This window comes from Nicotiana sylvestris, chromosome 8 (genome assembly GCF_000393655.2).
Source record: "Nicotiana sylvestris chromosome 8, ASM39365v2, whole genome shotgun sequence".
In the NCBI taxonomy this organism is placed as follows: Eukaryota; Viridiplantae; Streptophyta; class Magnoliopsida; order Solanales; family Solanaceae; genus Nicotiana; species Nicotiana sylvestris.
In genome coordinates, this window is record NC_091064.1 from 145,634,403 (window position 1) to 145,651,574 (window position 17,172).

General features: G+C 41.3%; 1 protein-coding gene across 1 annotated transcript; it reads left to right on the top strand.

Moving 5' to 3' along the window:
- Positions 1-3,349: 3,349 nt before the first annotated feature.
- On the top strand, positions 3,350-4,048 carry LOC138875800 (uncharacterized). Its single transcript, XM_070154669.1, has 3 exons — positions 3,350-3,422; positions 3,465-3,583; positions 3,665-4,048. Exons 1-3 carry the CDS (start codon positions 3,350-3,352, stop codon positions 4,046-4,048), a joined length of 576 nt encoding a protein of 191 aa, XP_070010770.1.
- Positions 4,049-17,172: the final 13,124 nt, after the last annotated feature.

A 17,172-nucleotide genomic window follows, 5' to 3' on the forward strand; every position in this document is an offset into this window, starting at 1 on the left:
CATCCTTTTTTGTTAGTTTTTTTTTTTAATTATTTTTGTCATGTTTGTTTGATTTCTTGTTTGCTGTTGTAGCTTAAAGTTTTCTTTCTTTTTTTAAAAGAATTATTGATCTTTTGAAAAGGTACAGAACTCTATTTTGGCTAAGACATACGTGTGCCTCAACTTAATTGATATTATGTTAAAATTCAGAAATTAAGAAGAAGGTTGGGCCTAACCTAAAAATTCTGCTAGGTCTGCTCTACTATAAATCAAGGAAACAGGCCCAAAACTTTTAGAGTTCATTAGCTCATTTCTTCCCAAAAGTTGTTAAACCATTTGTATTTAAATCATTGGCTGCCCACTCTTTAAAATAAGAGAAATTTTCATAAAGCACTATCTTTTAGTAGTAATTAGTCATCTATAGATACTATTTGCTATATTACGGATTATAGATACCTTTTATGTGGTTATAAGATGTATTTGATGTATTTAAGCTATTGTATTCATGAATACAGTAGCAAAAATAGGCATAAATCAGGAAAGTCCAGCTAATCAGTTGTTGTATTCGAGTGTATTCGACTGTATTCATGGAGTGAAACATGGGATTACAGGTGGACAGATTATTGTATTCTTATTGTATTCGACTGTATTCACGGCGTGAAATATGGGATTACACTGTTTTTAAAACGGAAAGTGAATCAATTAACATAACAGACTCCTAGTATAACTCAACAAACTCAATTATAACATACAAATTTTGTACTTTTAGTTATAAAAAAGATTATCAATCGAAAAATACCCCAAAAAACATAGCAATCTTCAGAGAAATTATATAATACATCTGGATACATAAATTATATTAACTAAAACAACATATGAATACATTCATGGCATATAGAAAGACATTGAATACAACGAAATACATAGAATACAACGGGATACATTGAAATACAATGGAAAAAAAAGACAGTGAATACAATGAAATACATGGAATACAACAAGATACATTGAATTACAATGAAAAAAAGACAATGAATACAATGAAATACATGAAAATACATTAAAATATATTAACAGAAAATATGTTGCTCAACCCCAAACTCCGTTGTCTTTGTTCAAGAACAAACTCTAATTTCCGGCGAATCCGTCGTAGCAATGTTTGAAGATACAACACGCGACACCTTTGAGATTTGAAGATACAACACGCGTCTTCTTATTTTCATTACCTACTTTTAGTGATTTGGTTAGGGATTTGATTTGCTTTTAGTAACCTTAACAGAGAAATCTCCTTTCTTGATCTCCTAAAATAACTCATAGCTATCAAATCCACCATCATTGTCCCAATTGCCGCAACCATTGCTATAAACCCTGCAAAAGGGAAATCACCCCACGGTTTTTCAGGAAGGCAAAGGCTAGACAAGCTCTCGAATGCATCGGGCAATATGTGAACGAAACTCGTGGCGAGAATTGATGACAGAGAAATCGCAATTCAAATTTTTTGGTGCAAGAATTGATCGGAATGAAAAGAAAATAGTGTGGGTGAGAGGAATTTTGAGATTGGGCATCGTGTTTTCAGAGAATGGGATGTATCAAAGTAGAGAGAGAAAGAAAATAGTATAACTGAATAGCGTATTTAGTGGCTTAAGGCTAGGAAGTAACCAAAATTAAATATTTTGCTATAAACCTTAAAAGGTATCGATAGAATATAATTTTTTTAAATGGTATTTATTTAAAATAAATAAGGTATTAACCTTTGCTATAGGAGGTAAAAATTCCTTAAAATAACAAGTTGGCCCATTTTTTCATAGTTAATTAATCTCAATAAATTAATTTTTCTTTTATTAAAATAACTTTACAACTCAATTTCATTAGTAATTAATTTAAACGCTACATGAAAATCTAATAAGACATAGTTTCTCCAAAAACAAATATAAGCAAAATACAGCCAATAAGGCGATCGTGCTAGAACCACGGGACTCAATGAATGACTTACACCTTCTCCCCGGTCAAAAGAATTCCTTACTTGAATGACCGGACTTTGTTTTCGCAGATCGATAACAATAGAGTCAAACCTTCCTTTTATTAGGGATTCAAATAAAAGGTGACTTGAAATATCCAAAAATCTATTCTAAGTGGCGACTCTATAAAATAAAATAATCCCTACTCAAGTTTGTCACTTTAATTGGAAATTTTTTTTAACCCCACAATAATTCATAATAAATATTTTTTGGGGTAGAAAAGGAGTGTGACAATGGTTAAAATGGGATCTGACTGAGAGCAGCAGTTACAGTGGATTCTAAGAATGGCAAAGGGAAGAACTAAACAAGCTCAAATCTTTAAATTGCTATATGCAGAGAGTGTACATGCTACATGGAATGAAAGGAGTAGCAGAAATTTTTGAGGATTTGGAAAGAAGTTTGGATAGTATAACTAGGGATATAGCCTATGTTTGTAACATTAGAGCATCTAAGAGTGTAGTTGAAAATTGTTAATTTTAGCAAGGGTATATAGTGGAGGATATTAGTTAACTGCTACTGCTTGATCGGAGTTAAGGAGAAACCCTCCCTAGGAGGTGTGCTTCTTAGCTCTGAAGAGTTTCAGGTTGCAGCAAGTTGAGTTTGTTTGCTGTGTTTTGTAAATATCATACTTGGTGATTAATGAAATTGTTTAATCGTCCAAATCTTTCTTTAATTAATTTACTTTTGTTGGAATTATTCATAATGCAAAGTCAAAATTTTCTTTTTGAAATTCCATTTACAACCAATAGCCATGAGTTTTTTATTTGTTTTTCAAATGTCCTATCTATTTTCAAGTGGCCTCTTGCATGAAGCCTTAAAGTCAAGTGTTGAATGGTTATGCAAATCTACCATATGTCTTCATGCATGGAAGACAAGATACACTTGTCAATATTGGAGCCAAGTGGACTAATATAATGGGACAAGTGTCAAAAGACTCTCGACACTTGTCATACATGCAACCTTCTTAATTGCCTATAAATAGGTTATGGATTAGCCATCATAATCACTCAATCTTAACCAAGAATCCATCTTGCTAATCATTACTTTTCTTCCTACAACATTCTTTAATTTCTGTAACAACTACCTTCATCTTCTCTTCTTTCTGGGCAACTGTTTTGTGCAAATTCTAAACTTCCAGCCACGAGTGCACGTGTTTGGAGGTGTTGTGGAACCTTGGGGAGCGACCGACCTTAACGATTTGCACCTAATCGGGCCGAAATCGCTTTCAAGGCAGTGTCTTGCCACGACACAGTATTTTTGATAAGTTGTTCTTCTTTCCTTCTTGTTCTTAATCAATATTATCTACTCATTTTCTTCCACTTTAAAAGCTTTTTCATATATAATATTGACTAATGGTCACTACTTTGAACAAAACACTTCCTGATCTATCAAAGCTTGAGCTTTTAGATGGAAACAATTATAAGCGTTGGTCCTAGGAACTTTTAATTTTCTTTGAACAATTAGAAGTTGATTATATTTTGTTTAACTATCCTCATGTTGATATTGTTACTGATAATTCTTGTTCTGCCAATATTGTTGTTGCTGATGATACTACTAAGAAGAAATTTGAAAAGGATAATAATACAGTAAGAGGGAATCTGCTTAATCATATGACTAACCATCTTTTTGATTTGTTTATAAATTATAAATCTGCTAAAGTCATATAGGATAGTTTGGAGAAGAAATATGGTGCTGATGACGCGGGAAAAAAGAAGTATGTCGTTGGAAAGTGGATCAAGTTTCAGATGGTTAATCATAAGCCAATCATGGAACATGTTCACGAGTATGAGAACATGACTGCTGCTGTTTTGAACGAGGGCATGGATATGTGTAAAATTCTTCAGGCTAATGTTCTGCTTGAAAAGTTTCCACCTTCCTGGAGTGATTACAGGAATCAACTGAAGCACAAGAAGAAAAACTTAACTCTTCAAGAACTGATCAGTCACATGAGGACTAAGGAAGCAAACCGTCTCAAAGATGAGGAGTCTGAACGGCTTAAAGATAAGATGAAATCTCTCTCTCTCTTAATTCTTCTAAAGCTAACCTTGTAGAATCTTCTAGTACTTTTGTGAAAGATAGGTTTAAAGAAAAATAGAAGAAAGGCCAGAAGAAAGGACAAGTGAAGAAGCAGAATTACTTCAATAAGCCGGAGGGCCATATTCAAAAGTCGAAAGGACCTTGCTATGTCTGCGGCAAAATTGGTCACAAGGCTTTTCAGTGAAACTAGTGTCACGACCCAATCCCCGAACCTGGTCGTGATGGCGCCTCTCGTGAAGACAAGGCCAGCTGGACCGAAACAGAACACCCGTTTTAAACAATTAATCATTATAACAGTAATAACATATAATATAATATTCATAAATTGCGGAATTTAACGATAATAACAGCAGGAACCATCCCGACATAGCCCAAACCGGGGTGTCACAAGTCATGAGCTACTACAGAATTTGCTATAGGTCTACAAGTACGGAGTCCGATACAACAGTCTGAAGAAACATAAATGATAGAGGATAAGAGGGACAAGGGGCTGCGGGCGTCAACAGCTACCTCGTAACTCCAAATCACTGCCTAGCCTGGACGGAATCAGCGCTCAGGTGCGGACTCTGCTATACCTGAATCTGCACACACGGTGTAGGGAGTAATATGAGTACTCCGACTCAGTGAGTAATAACTATAAATAATGGCTGAAAGTATGAAAACACGTAAAGGCACAGAGCAATTCCATATCAAGCAGTAAAAAATCACTTAAAGCAGTAAGTCAGTGAAGAAATCAAATGACATTCCTTTTAAAACAAGTAAAACTGGTAAATTAACAGGTAAATAACAAGTAGAAATCCGCCCCTCGGGCACGGTATCAATCGCTCAGCATAGTATCAGCCCCTCGGGCTCACTCTTAGTACAGTATCAGCCCCTCGGGCTCAGTATAAATCACTCAGAATAGTATCAGCCCCGCGGGCTACCTCACAATCACTTATATCAGCCCCTCGGGCATAGTATCAATCGCTCAGCATAATGGGTACTCGTGCTCACTGGGGGTGTGCAGACTCCGGAGGGGCCTCTTACGGCTCAAACGCTATATCAAGCCACCTCGTGGCATCATCACTTAGCACTCGGCCTCACATCACTCGAGCCACCTCGTGGCATATAAAGTATCTCAGGCCCTCGGCCTCATATCACTCAGCATATCCTCACATTGGGCCCTCAGCCTCACTCAGTCCAAAAATCATCACAAGCCCCTTGGGCATTAGTAAAACAATAGTTCTCAGCTCAAAACATGATGTAGAAATATCATTAATGTTTCAAATCTGAGTAAAAGTGGCTGAGTTTGTAAAACAGTAGATATCAACAGGACTGAGTTCAAATAATAAGTAAAGTAGTGAGGAAACAGTGATAAAAATCCCCGAAGGGTTCAAATAGTCGGCACGAAGCCCAAATATGACAATCAACCCAAATCATGGTGATAGCAAATGAATTTCAGTCAAATATTCAGTAAAATCATCAATCGGGATGGACCAAGTCACAATCCTCAGTATTGAAAGACCCCACGCTCATCATCCAGCGCGTATCTTGCCTCAATATAGCACTACGATGTGCAAATCCGGGGTTTCAAACCTTCAGGACATCATTTACAACCATTACTCACCTCGAACTGGCTAATTCTCTAGCTCGCAACGCCTTTGCCCCTCAAATTGGCCTCCACGCGCGTCGAATCTAACCAAAATCAGAGCGAATACATCACAATTAAGGGAACAATACCCAATCGAAAACAATCGAAAAATATCAAGAATCACGAAGTTGGCAAAAACTCAGAAATTTTTACGTCATCGGGTTCCTTATCTCGCTACGAGTCTATACATACAAAAATCTCTCAAATCAGACCACAAATGGCCCCCCAAATACCAAATTTAGAATTTCAATTTCAAGCCCTAATTTCTTATAATTTGGCTATATTTTCATGAATTTCGAAGATGATTTCACAATATAATCATCTATTTAGTTAATAGGACTTACCTCCAATCACTTCCTGTCAAAAGCCCTTCAATTCTCGTTCAAAAGCTCTCAAGGTTGCTCAAAAATGAAGGAAAAATGGGTTAGGTTCGCGGATGAAATGTTTTAACATTCTGCCCAGATCACTGTAGCTCCTTCTATGCGATCGCATTAGAGCCCATGCGATTGCATAGCACAAATATTCTGCCCCCAGATTTAGCCATATACGATCGCATAGGCCTCCCTCCGATCGCATAGCACAAGGTCTCTACCCTGTGCGATCGCATGCCTTCCACCGCAATCGCATATCACAACCAAACAGCCCTTCGAATTCTTTCTATGCGATCGCATGACACCCTCTGCGATCGCATAGAACAAAAATACTTTGCAATTTTTCTGTTGCATTTTACAACTCCAAACTTCCCGTTAACCATCCGAAATCGCCCCGAGGCCCCCGGGACCTCAACCAAATGCACCAACATATCTTACAACATCATCCAAACTTCCTCCAATAATCAAAACACCTCAACTAACACTAAAAGCATCGAATTACATCTAATTCAAGCCTAAGTTCTTTTAGAACTTCTAAAACATGCATTTGATCAAAAACCCGACCAAAACACCTCCGAATGATCTGAAATTTTGCACACACATCCCAAATCACCTAACGAAGCCACTGCAACTCTAGGAATTCCATTCCGACTCTTGGATCAAAATCTTACCTATCAACTGGAAATCGCCAAAATACTAACTTCGCCAATTCAAGCCTAATTCTACTCCGGACCTCCAAAATCAATTACGATCACACTCCTAAGCCACATATCATCCCTCGAAGCTAACCGAATCACCGGAAATCACATCCGAGCCCTCTAACTCAATAGTCAACACTCGGTTGACTTTTCCAAAACAAACCTTCCTTAAAGAGACTAAGTGTCTCATTTCCTATCAAAACCAATCTGATTTAACTCTAACACACCGAATACCGACAATGAAACATGAAGAAGCATAAAATGGGGGAAATGGGGCGGTAACTCACGTGACGATGGGTCGGGTCGTCACATTCTCCCCAACTTAAATGTTCGTCCTCGAACGGGTCAAGAAACATACCTGGGGCCTCAAACAGGTGAGGATATCTGCTTTGTATCTCCTGCTCGGTCTCCCAAGTAGCCTCCTCCACGGGCCGACCTCTCCACTGCACCTTCACCAAAGCGATATCCTTTGATCTCAATCTCTAAACCTGACGACCCAAAATAGCCGCTAGCTCCATATCGTAGGTCAAATCATCATCCAACTGGACCATGCTGAAGTCTAAAACATGAGACGGGTCCCCAACATACTTACGAAGCATAGAAACATGAAATACTGGATGAACGCTCGACAAGCTGGGTGGCAAGGCAAGCTCATAAGCCACCTCCCCAATCCTCTAAAGCACATCAAAAGGCCCAATGAACCGAGGACTCAACTTTCCTTTCTTCCCAAACCTCATAACACCCTTCATGGGAGAAACCTTCAGCAAGACCTTCTCACCAACCATATAGGACACATCTCGAACCTTCCGGTCTGCATAACTCTTCTGATGCGACTACGCTGTATGAAGCCTCTCCTGAATCATCTTCACCTTCTCTAAGGCATCCTGAACCAAATCTGTCCCTAATAGTCTAGCCTCATCGGGCTCGAACCAACCAATCGGAGATCTACACCGCCTCCCATACAAAGCCTCATATGGAGCCATCTGAATACTCGACTAGTAGTTGTTGTTGTAAGTAAACTCTGCAAGTGGTAGAAACTTATCCCATGAACCTCCAAAGTCAATAACACAAGCACGCAACATGTCCTCCAAATCTGAATAGTGCGCTCGGACTATCCGTCCATCTGAGGATGAAACGTTGTGCTCAACTCTACCTGAGTACCCAACTCTCTCTGCACGGCTCTCCAAAACTATGAAGTAAACTGAGTACCTCTATCTGAGATGATGGAGACCGGAACACCATGCAACCGAACAATCTCCCGGATATAAATCCTTGCCAACCGCTCTGAAGAATAGGTAGTACACACAGGAATAAAGTGCACAGACTTGGTCAGCCGATCCACAATCACCCAAATAGCATCGAACCTCTTCAAAGTCCGAGGATGTCCAACCACGAAGTCCATAGTGATTCTCTCCCACTTCCACTCGGGAATAACCATCTGCTGAAGCAAGCCACCCGGTCTCTGATGCTCATATTTCACATGCTGACAGTTGAGACACCGAGCTACAAACCCCACGATATCTTTCTTCATTCTTCTCCACCAATAGTGCTGCCTCAAATCCTGATACATCTTCTCGACACCCGGATGATTTGAATACCGCGAGCTATGGGCCTTTTCTAGGATCAATGCTCTAAGCCCATCTACATTGGGCACACAAATCCGGCCCTGCATCCTCATCACACCATCATCACCGATGGTCACATCTTTGGCATCACCATGCTGAACTCTGTCCTTAAGGACAAGCAAATACGGATCATCATAATGGCTCTCTTTGATGCGATCATATAAGGAAAACCGAGAAACCACACAAGCCAACACCCGACTAGGCTCCGAAATATCCAATCTCACAAACCGATTGGCCAAGGCCTGAACATCAACTGCAAGGGGTCTCTCCCCAACTGGAATATACGCCAAACTCCACATACTCAATGCCTTTCGGCTCAAAGCGCAGCCATTACATTGGCCGTTCCCGGATGATACAGAATGGTGATATCATAATCCTTAAGCAACTCCAACCATCTCCGCTACCTAAAATTAAGATCCTTCTACTTAAACAAATGCTGAAGACTGCGATGATCAGTGAACACTTCACAAGATATGCCATACAAGTAATGCCTCCAAATCTTCAATGCATGAACTATGGCAGCCAACTCCAAATCATGGACGGGGTAGTTCTTCTCATGGGGCTTCAATTGACGAGAAGCATAAGCAATAACTCTACCATCCTGCATCAACACACAACCAATCCCAACTCTCGAAGCATCATAATACACAGTATATGAACCTGAAGCTGATGGCAAAACCAACACTGGAGTTGTGGTCAAGGCTTTCTTGAGCTTCTGAAAGCTCTCCTCACACTCATCTGACCATACAAATGGAGCACCCTTCTGAGTCAACTTGGTCAAGGGTGATGCAATGGATGAAAATCCCTGAATAAACCGGCGATAATCGCCTGCCAACCCAAGAAAGCTACGAATCTCTGTGGCTGAGGACGGTTTGGGCCAACTCTGAACCGCCTCTATCTTCTTCGAATCAACCTGTATACCTTCGCTGGACACCACGTGACCCAAGAAGGCCACTGAATTGAGCCAAAACTCACACTTGGAGAATTTTGCATAAAGCTTCTCCTCCCTCAATCTCTGCAACACAACACTCAAATGCTCCGCGTGCTCCTCCTGACTACGCGAGTATACCAGAATATCATCAATGAATACTATAATGAACGAATCAAGATAAGGCCGGAACACATTGTTCATCAAATGCATGAATGTTGCTGGGGCATTAGTTAGCCCGAAGGACATAACAAGAAACTCATAATGACCATATCTGGTCCTGAAAGCAGTCTTAAGAATATCTGAATCCTTGATCTTCAACTGGTGATAACCCGAACGGAGATCAATCTTGGAGAATACCCTCGCTCCCTAAAGCTGATCAAATAAATCATCAATGCGAGGCGAAGGATACTTGTTCTTAATTGTTACTTTGTTCAATTGCCTATAATCGATGCATATTCTCATTGTGCCGTCCTTCTTCTTCACAAATAAAACGGGCGCACCCCAAGGTGACACACTAGGCCGAATGTACCCCTTATCTAGGAGTTCCTGGAGCTTTTCTTTCAATTCCTTCAACCCTGTTGGTGCCATACGATACGGCGGAATAGAAATGAGCTGAGTGCCCGGCACCAGGTCAATACCAAAATCAATATCCCTGTCCGGTGGCATGCCCGGCAGGTCTGCAGGAAAAACATCGGGAAAATCCCTCACAATTGGAACAGAATCAATATTGGGAGTCTCAGCTCCAACATCCCTCACAAATGCTAGATATGAAAGGCAACCCTTCCCAACCATACGCTGGGCCTTCAAGAAAGAGATCACTCTACTAGGGATATAATCAGTCACACCACGCCACTCGATCCGCGGTACACCCGGCATAGCCAAAGTGACTGTCTTAGCATGACAGTCTAGAATAGCACGACATAGAGATAGCCAATCCATGCCCAAAATGACATCGAAATCCACCATGCTCAAAAGCAATAGATCCACTCGGGTTTCCAGACCCCCAATAGTCACCACACATGACCGGTACACACGGTCTACAACAACAGTATCGCCCACTGGGGCAGATACATGAACAGGTAAAGCAAGAAACTCACGGGGCGTACCCAAATAATGAGCAAAGTATGATGACACATAAGAAAAGGTGAAACCGAGATCAAATAATACAGAGGCATCTCTATGGCAAACTAAAACAATACCTATAATGACAGCATATGAAGCAATAACATCTGGCCTGCATAGAAACGGGCCTGACTGCCCCCTGATCGACCTCCTCCTCTGGGCCGACCCCTAGCTTCATGACCTCCACCCCTAGCTGGCTGGGCGGGTGGTGAAGTAACTGGATCAGAAGTCGAGGGCTGACCCCTCTACTGGGACGAACTAGCAACATGACGAGGACACTGCCTTCATACATGCCCAAACTCTCCACACTCAAAACAACTCCCAGATGCTGGAGAAAGGGACTGAAGGGAACCCCCACACCGGAATGACCAACTGATGCACTCGGCATAGAAGAACCCTGAGCTGACGGGTCACGAGATGAACTCTGGGCTGGAAGGGCACTGAGTGATGACTGGACCCGCTGAGATCCATGATGACCATGACCCGAAGATGCCCCGCGATACTCTAGGCGGGCTGACTAAGCATGCCTGAAAGAACGGCCCCTACCATGCTGAGACTGGCCCCTCGAAGAAGCACCACTATAACTGCCAGATCCTCGAGGCCTCTTGGCCTCCCTCGCCTCTCGATCCTGACGGCGAACCGTCTCAATCTCACGAGCAATATCGACTACCTTCTCGAATGTAGCACCCAACACCCTCTCTCGGCTCATAAGAATACAGAGGTGATAGTTAAGGCCATCAACAAATCTCCCGACCCTCTCACGATCTGTCGGAACCATCCAAATGGCATGACGAGCCAACTTAGAAAACCTCGACTCATACTGTGACACGGTCATATCCCCCTGTCGTAACCACTCAAACTGTCTACGCAGCTCCTCTCTGCGGGACTACGGCACATACTTCTCCAAGAAGAGAGTGGAGAACTGCTACCAAGTAAGGGGCGCTGCTCCAACCGGCCTACGCCTCTCATATGCCTCCCACCATGTGAAGGCAGCCCCAATAAACTGAAAGGTGGTAAATGCCACACCACTAGTCTCAAGAATCCTTGTTGTACGGAGCATCCGCTGACACTTGTCAAGAAAACCCTGGGCATCCTCGCCCTCGGCACCACTGAATAACGGAGGCTGGAGTCTACCAAACCTCTCAAGACGATATTGCTCATCATCCGACATAACTGGCACAACAAACTCCTGAGCTAGTGCAATTGGCTGAGCTGGAGGTGCCCCCAGTGTCTGTAGTCCCTGCACTACCCGCTCAAGTGTGCGAGCAGCGGGGGTCTGATTGCCTCCCCCGGCCTGTGAAGTAGCTGCTGCTGTAATGGATGAAACTGCCTGAGTCAGGCTAGTACAAACTGATAATCTGTGCCAAGGCCTCCTGAAGACCCAAAACCACGATAGGCACAACTGGTGCCTGAACTGGTGCTGCTGGAGCATCCATAGCGGGAGCCTGATCCAGAGCCGGGGCAGCTGGTAGGTCAACAGGTGCTGCCCTCGCTGTTCTGCCTCTGCCATGTCCACGACCGTGTCCACAGCCTCTGGTGGCCTCGGTGGGTGGTACTGGTGGTCGTCCACCTCGTCCGGTAGCTCGCGTCCTCACCATCTGTGAGAGTGGAATATCAGAAGTTTAGTACTCGGACCAATAAGTTCGCACGACAAGAGTTTCAAGAATATGGAGTTTTCCTAAAGGTTCTGCAGCCTCTCGAGGATAAATACAGACGTCTCCGTACCGATCCGCGAGACTCTACTAAACCTGCTTTTGACTCGTGAGACCTAAGTAACCAAGGCTTAGATGCCAACTATCACGACCCAATCCCCGAACCCGATCGTGATGGCGCCTCTCGTGAAGACAAGGCCAGCCAGACCGAAATAGAACACCCCTTTTAAACAATTAATCATCATAACAATAATAACATATAATATAATATTCATAAATTGCGGAATTTAATGATAATAACAGTAGGATCCATCCCGACACAGCCCAAACCGGGGTGTCACAAGTCATGAGCTACTACACAATCTGCTATAGGTCTACAAGTACGGAATCCGATACAATAGTCTGAAGAAACATAAATTATAGAGGATAAGAAGGACAAGGGGCTGCGGACGTTAACAGCTACCTCGTAACTCCAAATCATTGCCTAGCCTGGACGGAATCAGTGCTCAGGTGCGGACTCTGCTATACCTGAATCTGCACACACGGTGCAGGGAGTAATGTGAGTACTCCGACTCAGTGAGTAATAACTATAAATAATGGCTGAAAGTATGAAAACACGTAAAGGCACAGAGCAATTCCATATCAGGTAGTAAACAATCACTTAAAGCAGTAAGTTAGTGAAGAAATCAAATGATATTCCTTTTAAAACAAGTAAAACCGGTAAATTAACAGGTAAATAACAAGTAGAAATCTGCACCTCAGGCACAGTATCAATTGCTCAGCATAGTATCAACCCCTCGGGCTCACTCTCAGTACAGTATCAGCCCATCGGGCTCAGCATCAATCACTCAGAACAGTATCAGCCCCGCGGGCTACCTCACAATCACTCATATCAGCCCCTCGGGCATAGTATCAATCGCTCAGCAAAATGGGTACCCGCGCTCACTGGGGGTGTGCAGACTCTAGAGGGGTCCCTTACGGCCCAAGCGCTATATCAAGCCACCTCGTGGCATCATCACTCGGCATTCGGCCTCACATCACTCGAGCCACCTCGTGGAATATAAAGTATCTCAAGCCCTCGGTCTCATATCACTCAGCATATCCTCACATATGGCCCTCGGCCTCACTCAATCCAAAAATCATCACAAGCCCCTTGGGCATTAGTAAAACAGTAGTTCTCAGCCCAAAACATGATGTAGAAATATCATTAAAGTTTCAAATCTCATTAAAAATGGCTGAGTTTGTAAAACAGTAGATATCAACAGGACTGAGTTCAAATAATAAGTCAAGTAGCGAGGAAACCGTGATAAAAATCCCCGAAGGGTTCAAATAGTCGGCACGAAGCCCAAATATGGCAATTAGCCCTAATCATGGTGATAGCAAATGAATTTCAGTTAAATATTCGGTAAAATCATCAATCGGGATGGACCAAGTCACAATCCTCAGTAGTGAAAGACCCCACGCTCATCATCCAGCACATATCTTGCCTCAATATAGCACTACGATGTGCAAACCCGGGGTTTCAAACCCTCAGGACATCATTTACAACCATTACTCACCTCGAACTGGCTAATTCTCTAGCTCGCGACCCCTTTGCCCCTAAAATTGGCCTCCACGCGTGTCAAATCTAACCAAAATCAGAGCGAATACATCACAATATGTTAAAGGAACAATACCCAATCGAAAACAATCGAAAAATATCAAGAATCACGAAGTTGGCAAAAACTCGAGTCCCGGGCCCACATCTCGAAACTCAGAAATTTTTATGTCATCGGGTTACTTATCTCGCCACGAGTCTATACATACAAAAATCTCTCAAATCGGACCACAAATGGCCCGTCAAATCCCAAATTTAGAATTTCAATTTCAAGCCCTAATTTCTTATAATTTGGCTATATTTTCATGAATTTCGAAGATGATTTCACAATATAATCATCTATTTAGTTCATAGGACTTACCTCCAATCACTTCCTGTCAAAAGCCCTTCAATTCCCGTTCAAAAGCTCTCAAGGTTGCTCAAAAATGGAGGAAAAATGGGTTGGGTTCGCGGATGAAATGTTTTAACATTCTGCCCAGATCACTGTAGCTCCTTCTATGCAATCGCATTAGAGCCCATGCGATCGCATAGCACAAATATTCCGCACCCCAGATTTAGCCTTATGCGATCGCATAGGCCTCTCTGCGATCGCATAGCATAAGGTCTCTACCCTGTGCGATCACATGCCTTCCACCGTGATCGCATATTACAACCAAACAACCCCTCGAATTCCTTCTATGCGATCGCATGACACCCTCTGCGATCGCATAGAACAAAAATACTCTACAATTTTTCTGCTGCATTTTACAACTCCAAACTTCCCGTTAACCATTCGAAATCGCCCCGAGGCCCCCCGGACCTCAACCAAACGCACCAACATATCTTAAAACATTATCCAAACTTGCTCTAGTCATCAAAATACCTCAACTAACACTAAAATCATCGAATTACATCGAATTCAAGCCTAAGTTCTTTTAAAACTTCTAAAACACGCATTTGATCAAAAACCTGACCAAAACACCTCCGAATGATCTGAAATTTTGCACACACATCCAAAATCACCTAACGAAGCTACTGCGACTCTCAGAATTCCATTCCGACTCTCGGATCAAAATCTTACCTATCAACCGGAAATCGCCAAAATACTAACTTCGCCAATTCAAGCATAATTCTACTCCGGACCTCCAAAATCAATTCCGATCACACTCCTAAGCCACATATCATCCCCCGAAGCTAACCGAATCACCGGAAATCACATCCGATCCCTCTAACTCAATAGTCAACACCGGGTTGACTTTTCCAAAATAAGCCTTCCTTAAAGAGACTAAGTGTCTCATTTCCTATTAAAACCAATCCGATTTAACTCTAACACACCGAATACCGACAACAAAACATGAAGAAGCATAAAATAGGGGAAACAGGCCGGTAACTCACGTGACGACGGGTCGGGTCGTCACAACTAGAGACAAAGACAAAGCTCAAAGATTGGAGGAAAAGCTCCAGTCCAAGCTAACCTTACTGAGGGGGGTGATGTCATTGCTGATGTGGTTGTTGAGGTGAATATGGTGGCTAACAAAACTGACTGGATATTGGACACAGGCGCTTCAAGGCACCTTTGCGCCAACAAGGAGTTGTTTCACGACTTTGAGGAATCTGCTGATGGCGAGTGTGTCTACATGGATAACTCCACTACAACTAAAGTTATGGGTAAAGGAAAAATTCTCCGTAAATTAACGTCTAAAAAAACCTTAGCCTTGAATAATGTTCTGTATGTACCCTCCCTTCGTAGAAACTTAGTCTCTAGTGCGCTTCTCAACAAAGCAGGTCTTAAACTTGTTTTTGAATCTGATAAAGTTGCTATTTCTCGTAGAGGAGACTTTGTTGGGAAGGGTTAACTTAGTGGAGGTTTATTTGTACTAAACATAGCTCAAGAGATTACTAATAATGCTAGTACTTTTAATTCTGCTTATATTGCCGAGTCTATTGATTTGTGGCATGGTAGAGTAGGTCATGTTAATATTGCTTCTATTAAAAGACTTAGATAAATGGAATTAATTCCTGCAATTAATATTGATAATTTTTCTAAGTGTCTTGTTTGTGTATAAGCAAAACATACCAAAAAGCCTTTTAAAAATGTAACTAGTAGAAAAACAGAATTGCTTGAACTAGTACATTCAGACTTAGCATATTTCAAGAATACTATTAGTAAGGGTAGAAAGAAATAATACATCACTTTTGTAAATGACTTTTCTAGATACACTAAGGTATATCTTCTTAAGTCAAAAGATGAGGTTGAAAGCACGTTTTTTGAAATACAAGGAAGAAGTAGAGAATCAATTAAACAGAAAAATCAATAGGCTTAGGTCTGACAGGGGCGGTGAATATAGTACTAATACTCTAGAAGCCTTTTGTAAGAAAAATGGTATTTTACATAAGGTTAGTGCTCCCTATACTCCACAACAAAATGGTGTAGCCGAAAAGAAAAATAGAACCCTTAAGGAAATGATGAATTCTATACTTTTAAGTTCGGGTTTATCTGATAATATGTGGGGGGGGGAGCTCTTTTATCTGCATGTTATGTTCTTAATAAAGTCCCTCATAAGAAGTTAGATAAAACCCCGTATGAGTTATGGAAAGGGTTTGCCCCTAACTTGAAAATTTTGAAAGTGTGGGAGTGTTTGGCTAAGGTTGGTCTACCTGATTTTAAACGAGTAACTCTTGGACCAAGACTTTTGATGCTATTTTCATTGGTTATGCTCAAAACAGTGCTGCATATAGATTTATATCTTTGAATGATAGTTATATTTGTGAATCTAGAGATGCAAAATTTTCTGAGCATGTTTTTTCATTGAAAAATAATGTGCCTAATGTTATGCCTAATAATGCTTCTACATCTATGTCTGTTAATTATCATATTGTGCATTCTTCTAGTGTTACTGCTAATGAGCATGAAAATGAACTTAGAAGAAGTAAGAGGCGTAGAATTGAATCTAGCTTTGGTCCTGACTTTATTACTACTTTCTTGACAGAAAATATTGATCTTGATGTTTTGAGTAATGAATTAATGTTAATCTATTTAATAGAAGAACACCCTAAGACATACAGTGAAGCAATGAGATCAATAGATTCTAGTTTTTGGAAAGAGGCCATTAAAAGTGAATTAGACTCTATAGTTTCTAATCACACTTGAAACTTATCTGATTTACCTAAAGGTTGTAAACCCATAAGTAGCAAGTGGATATTTAAGAAGAAATTGAGACCTGATGGTACAATTGAGAAATATAGGGCTAGACTTGTTATTAGGGGTTTTAACCAAAAGAAAGACATTGATTACTTTGACACTTATTCTCATGTGACTAAGATAGCGACTATTAGAACTCTTGTTGCTTTTGCCACTATTCATAATTTAGTGATACATCAAATGGATGTTAAAACGACTTTCCTAAATGGTTTAAAGGAAGAGATCTATATATCTCAACCTGAGGGATTTGTGATTCAAGGACAGGAGAATAAAGTATGCAAATTGAGAAAATCTTTGTATGGTCTAAAGCAGGCACCTAAGCAATGGTACG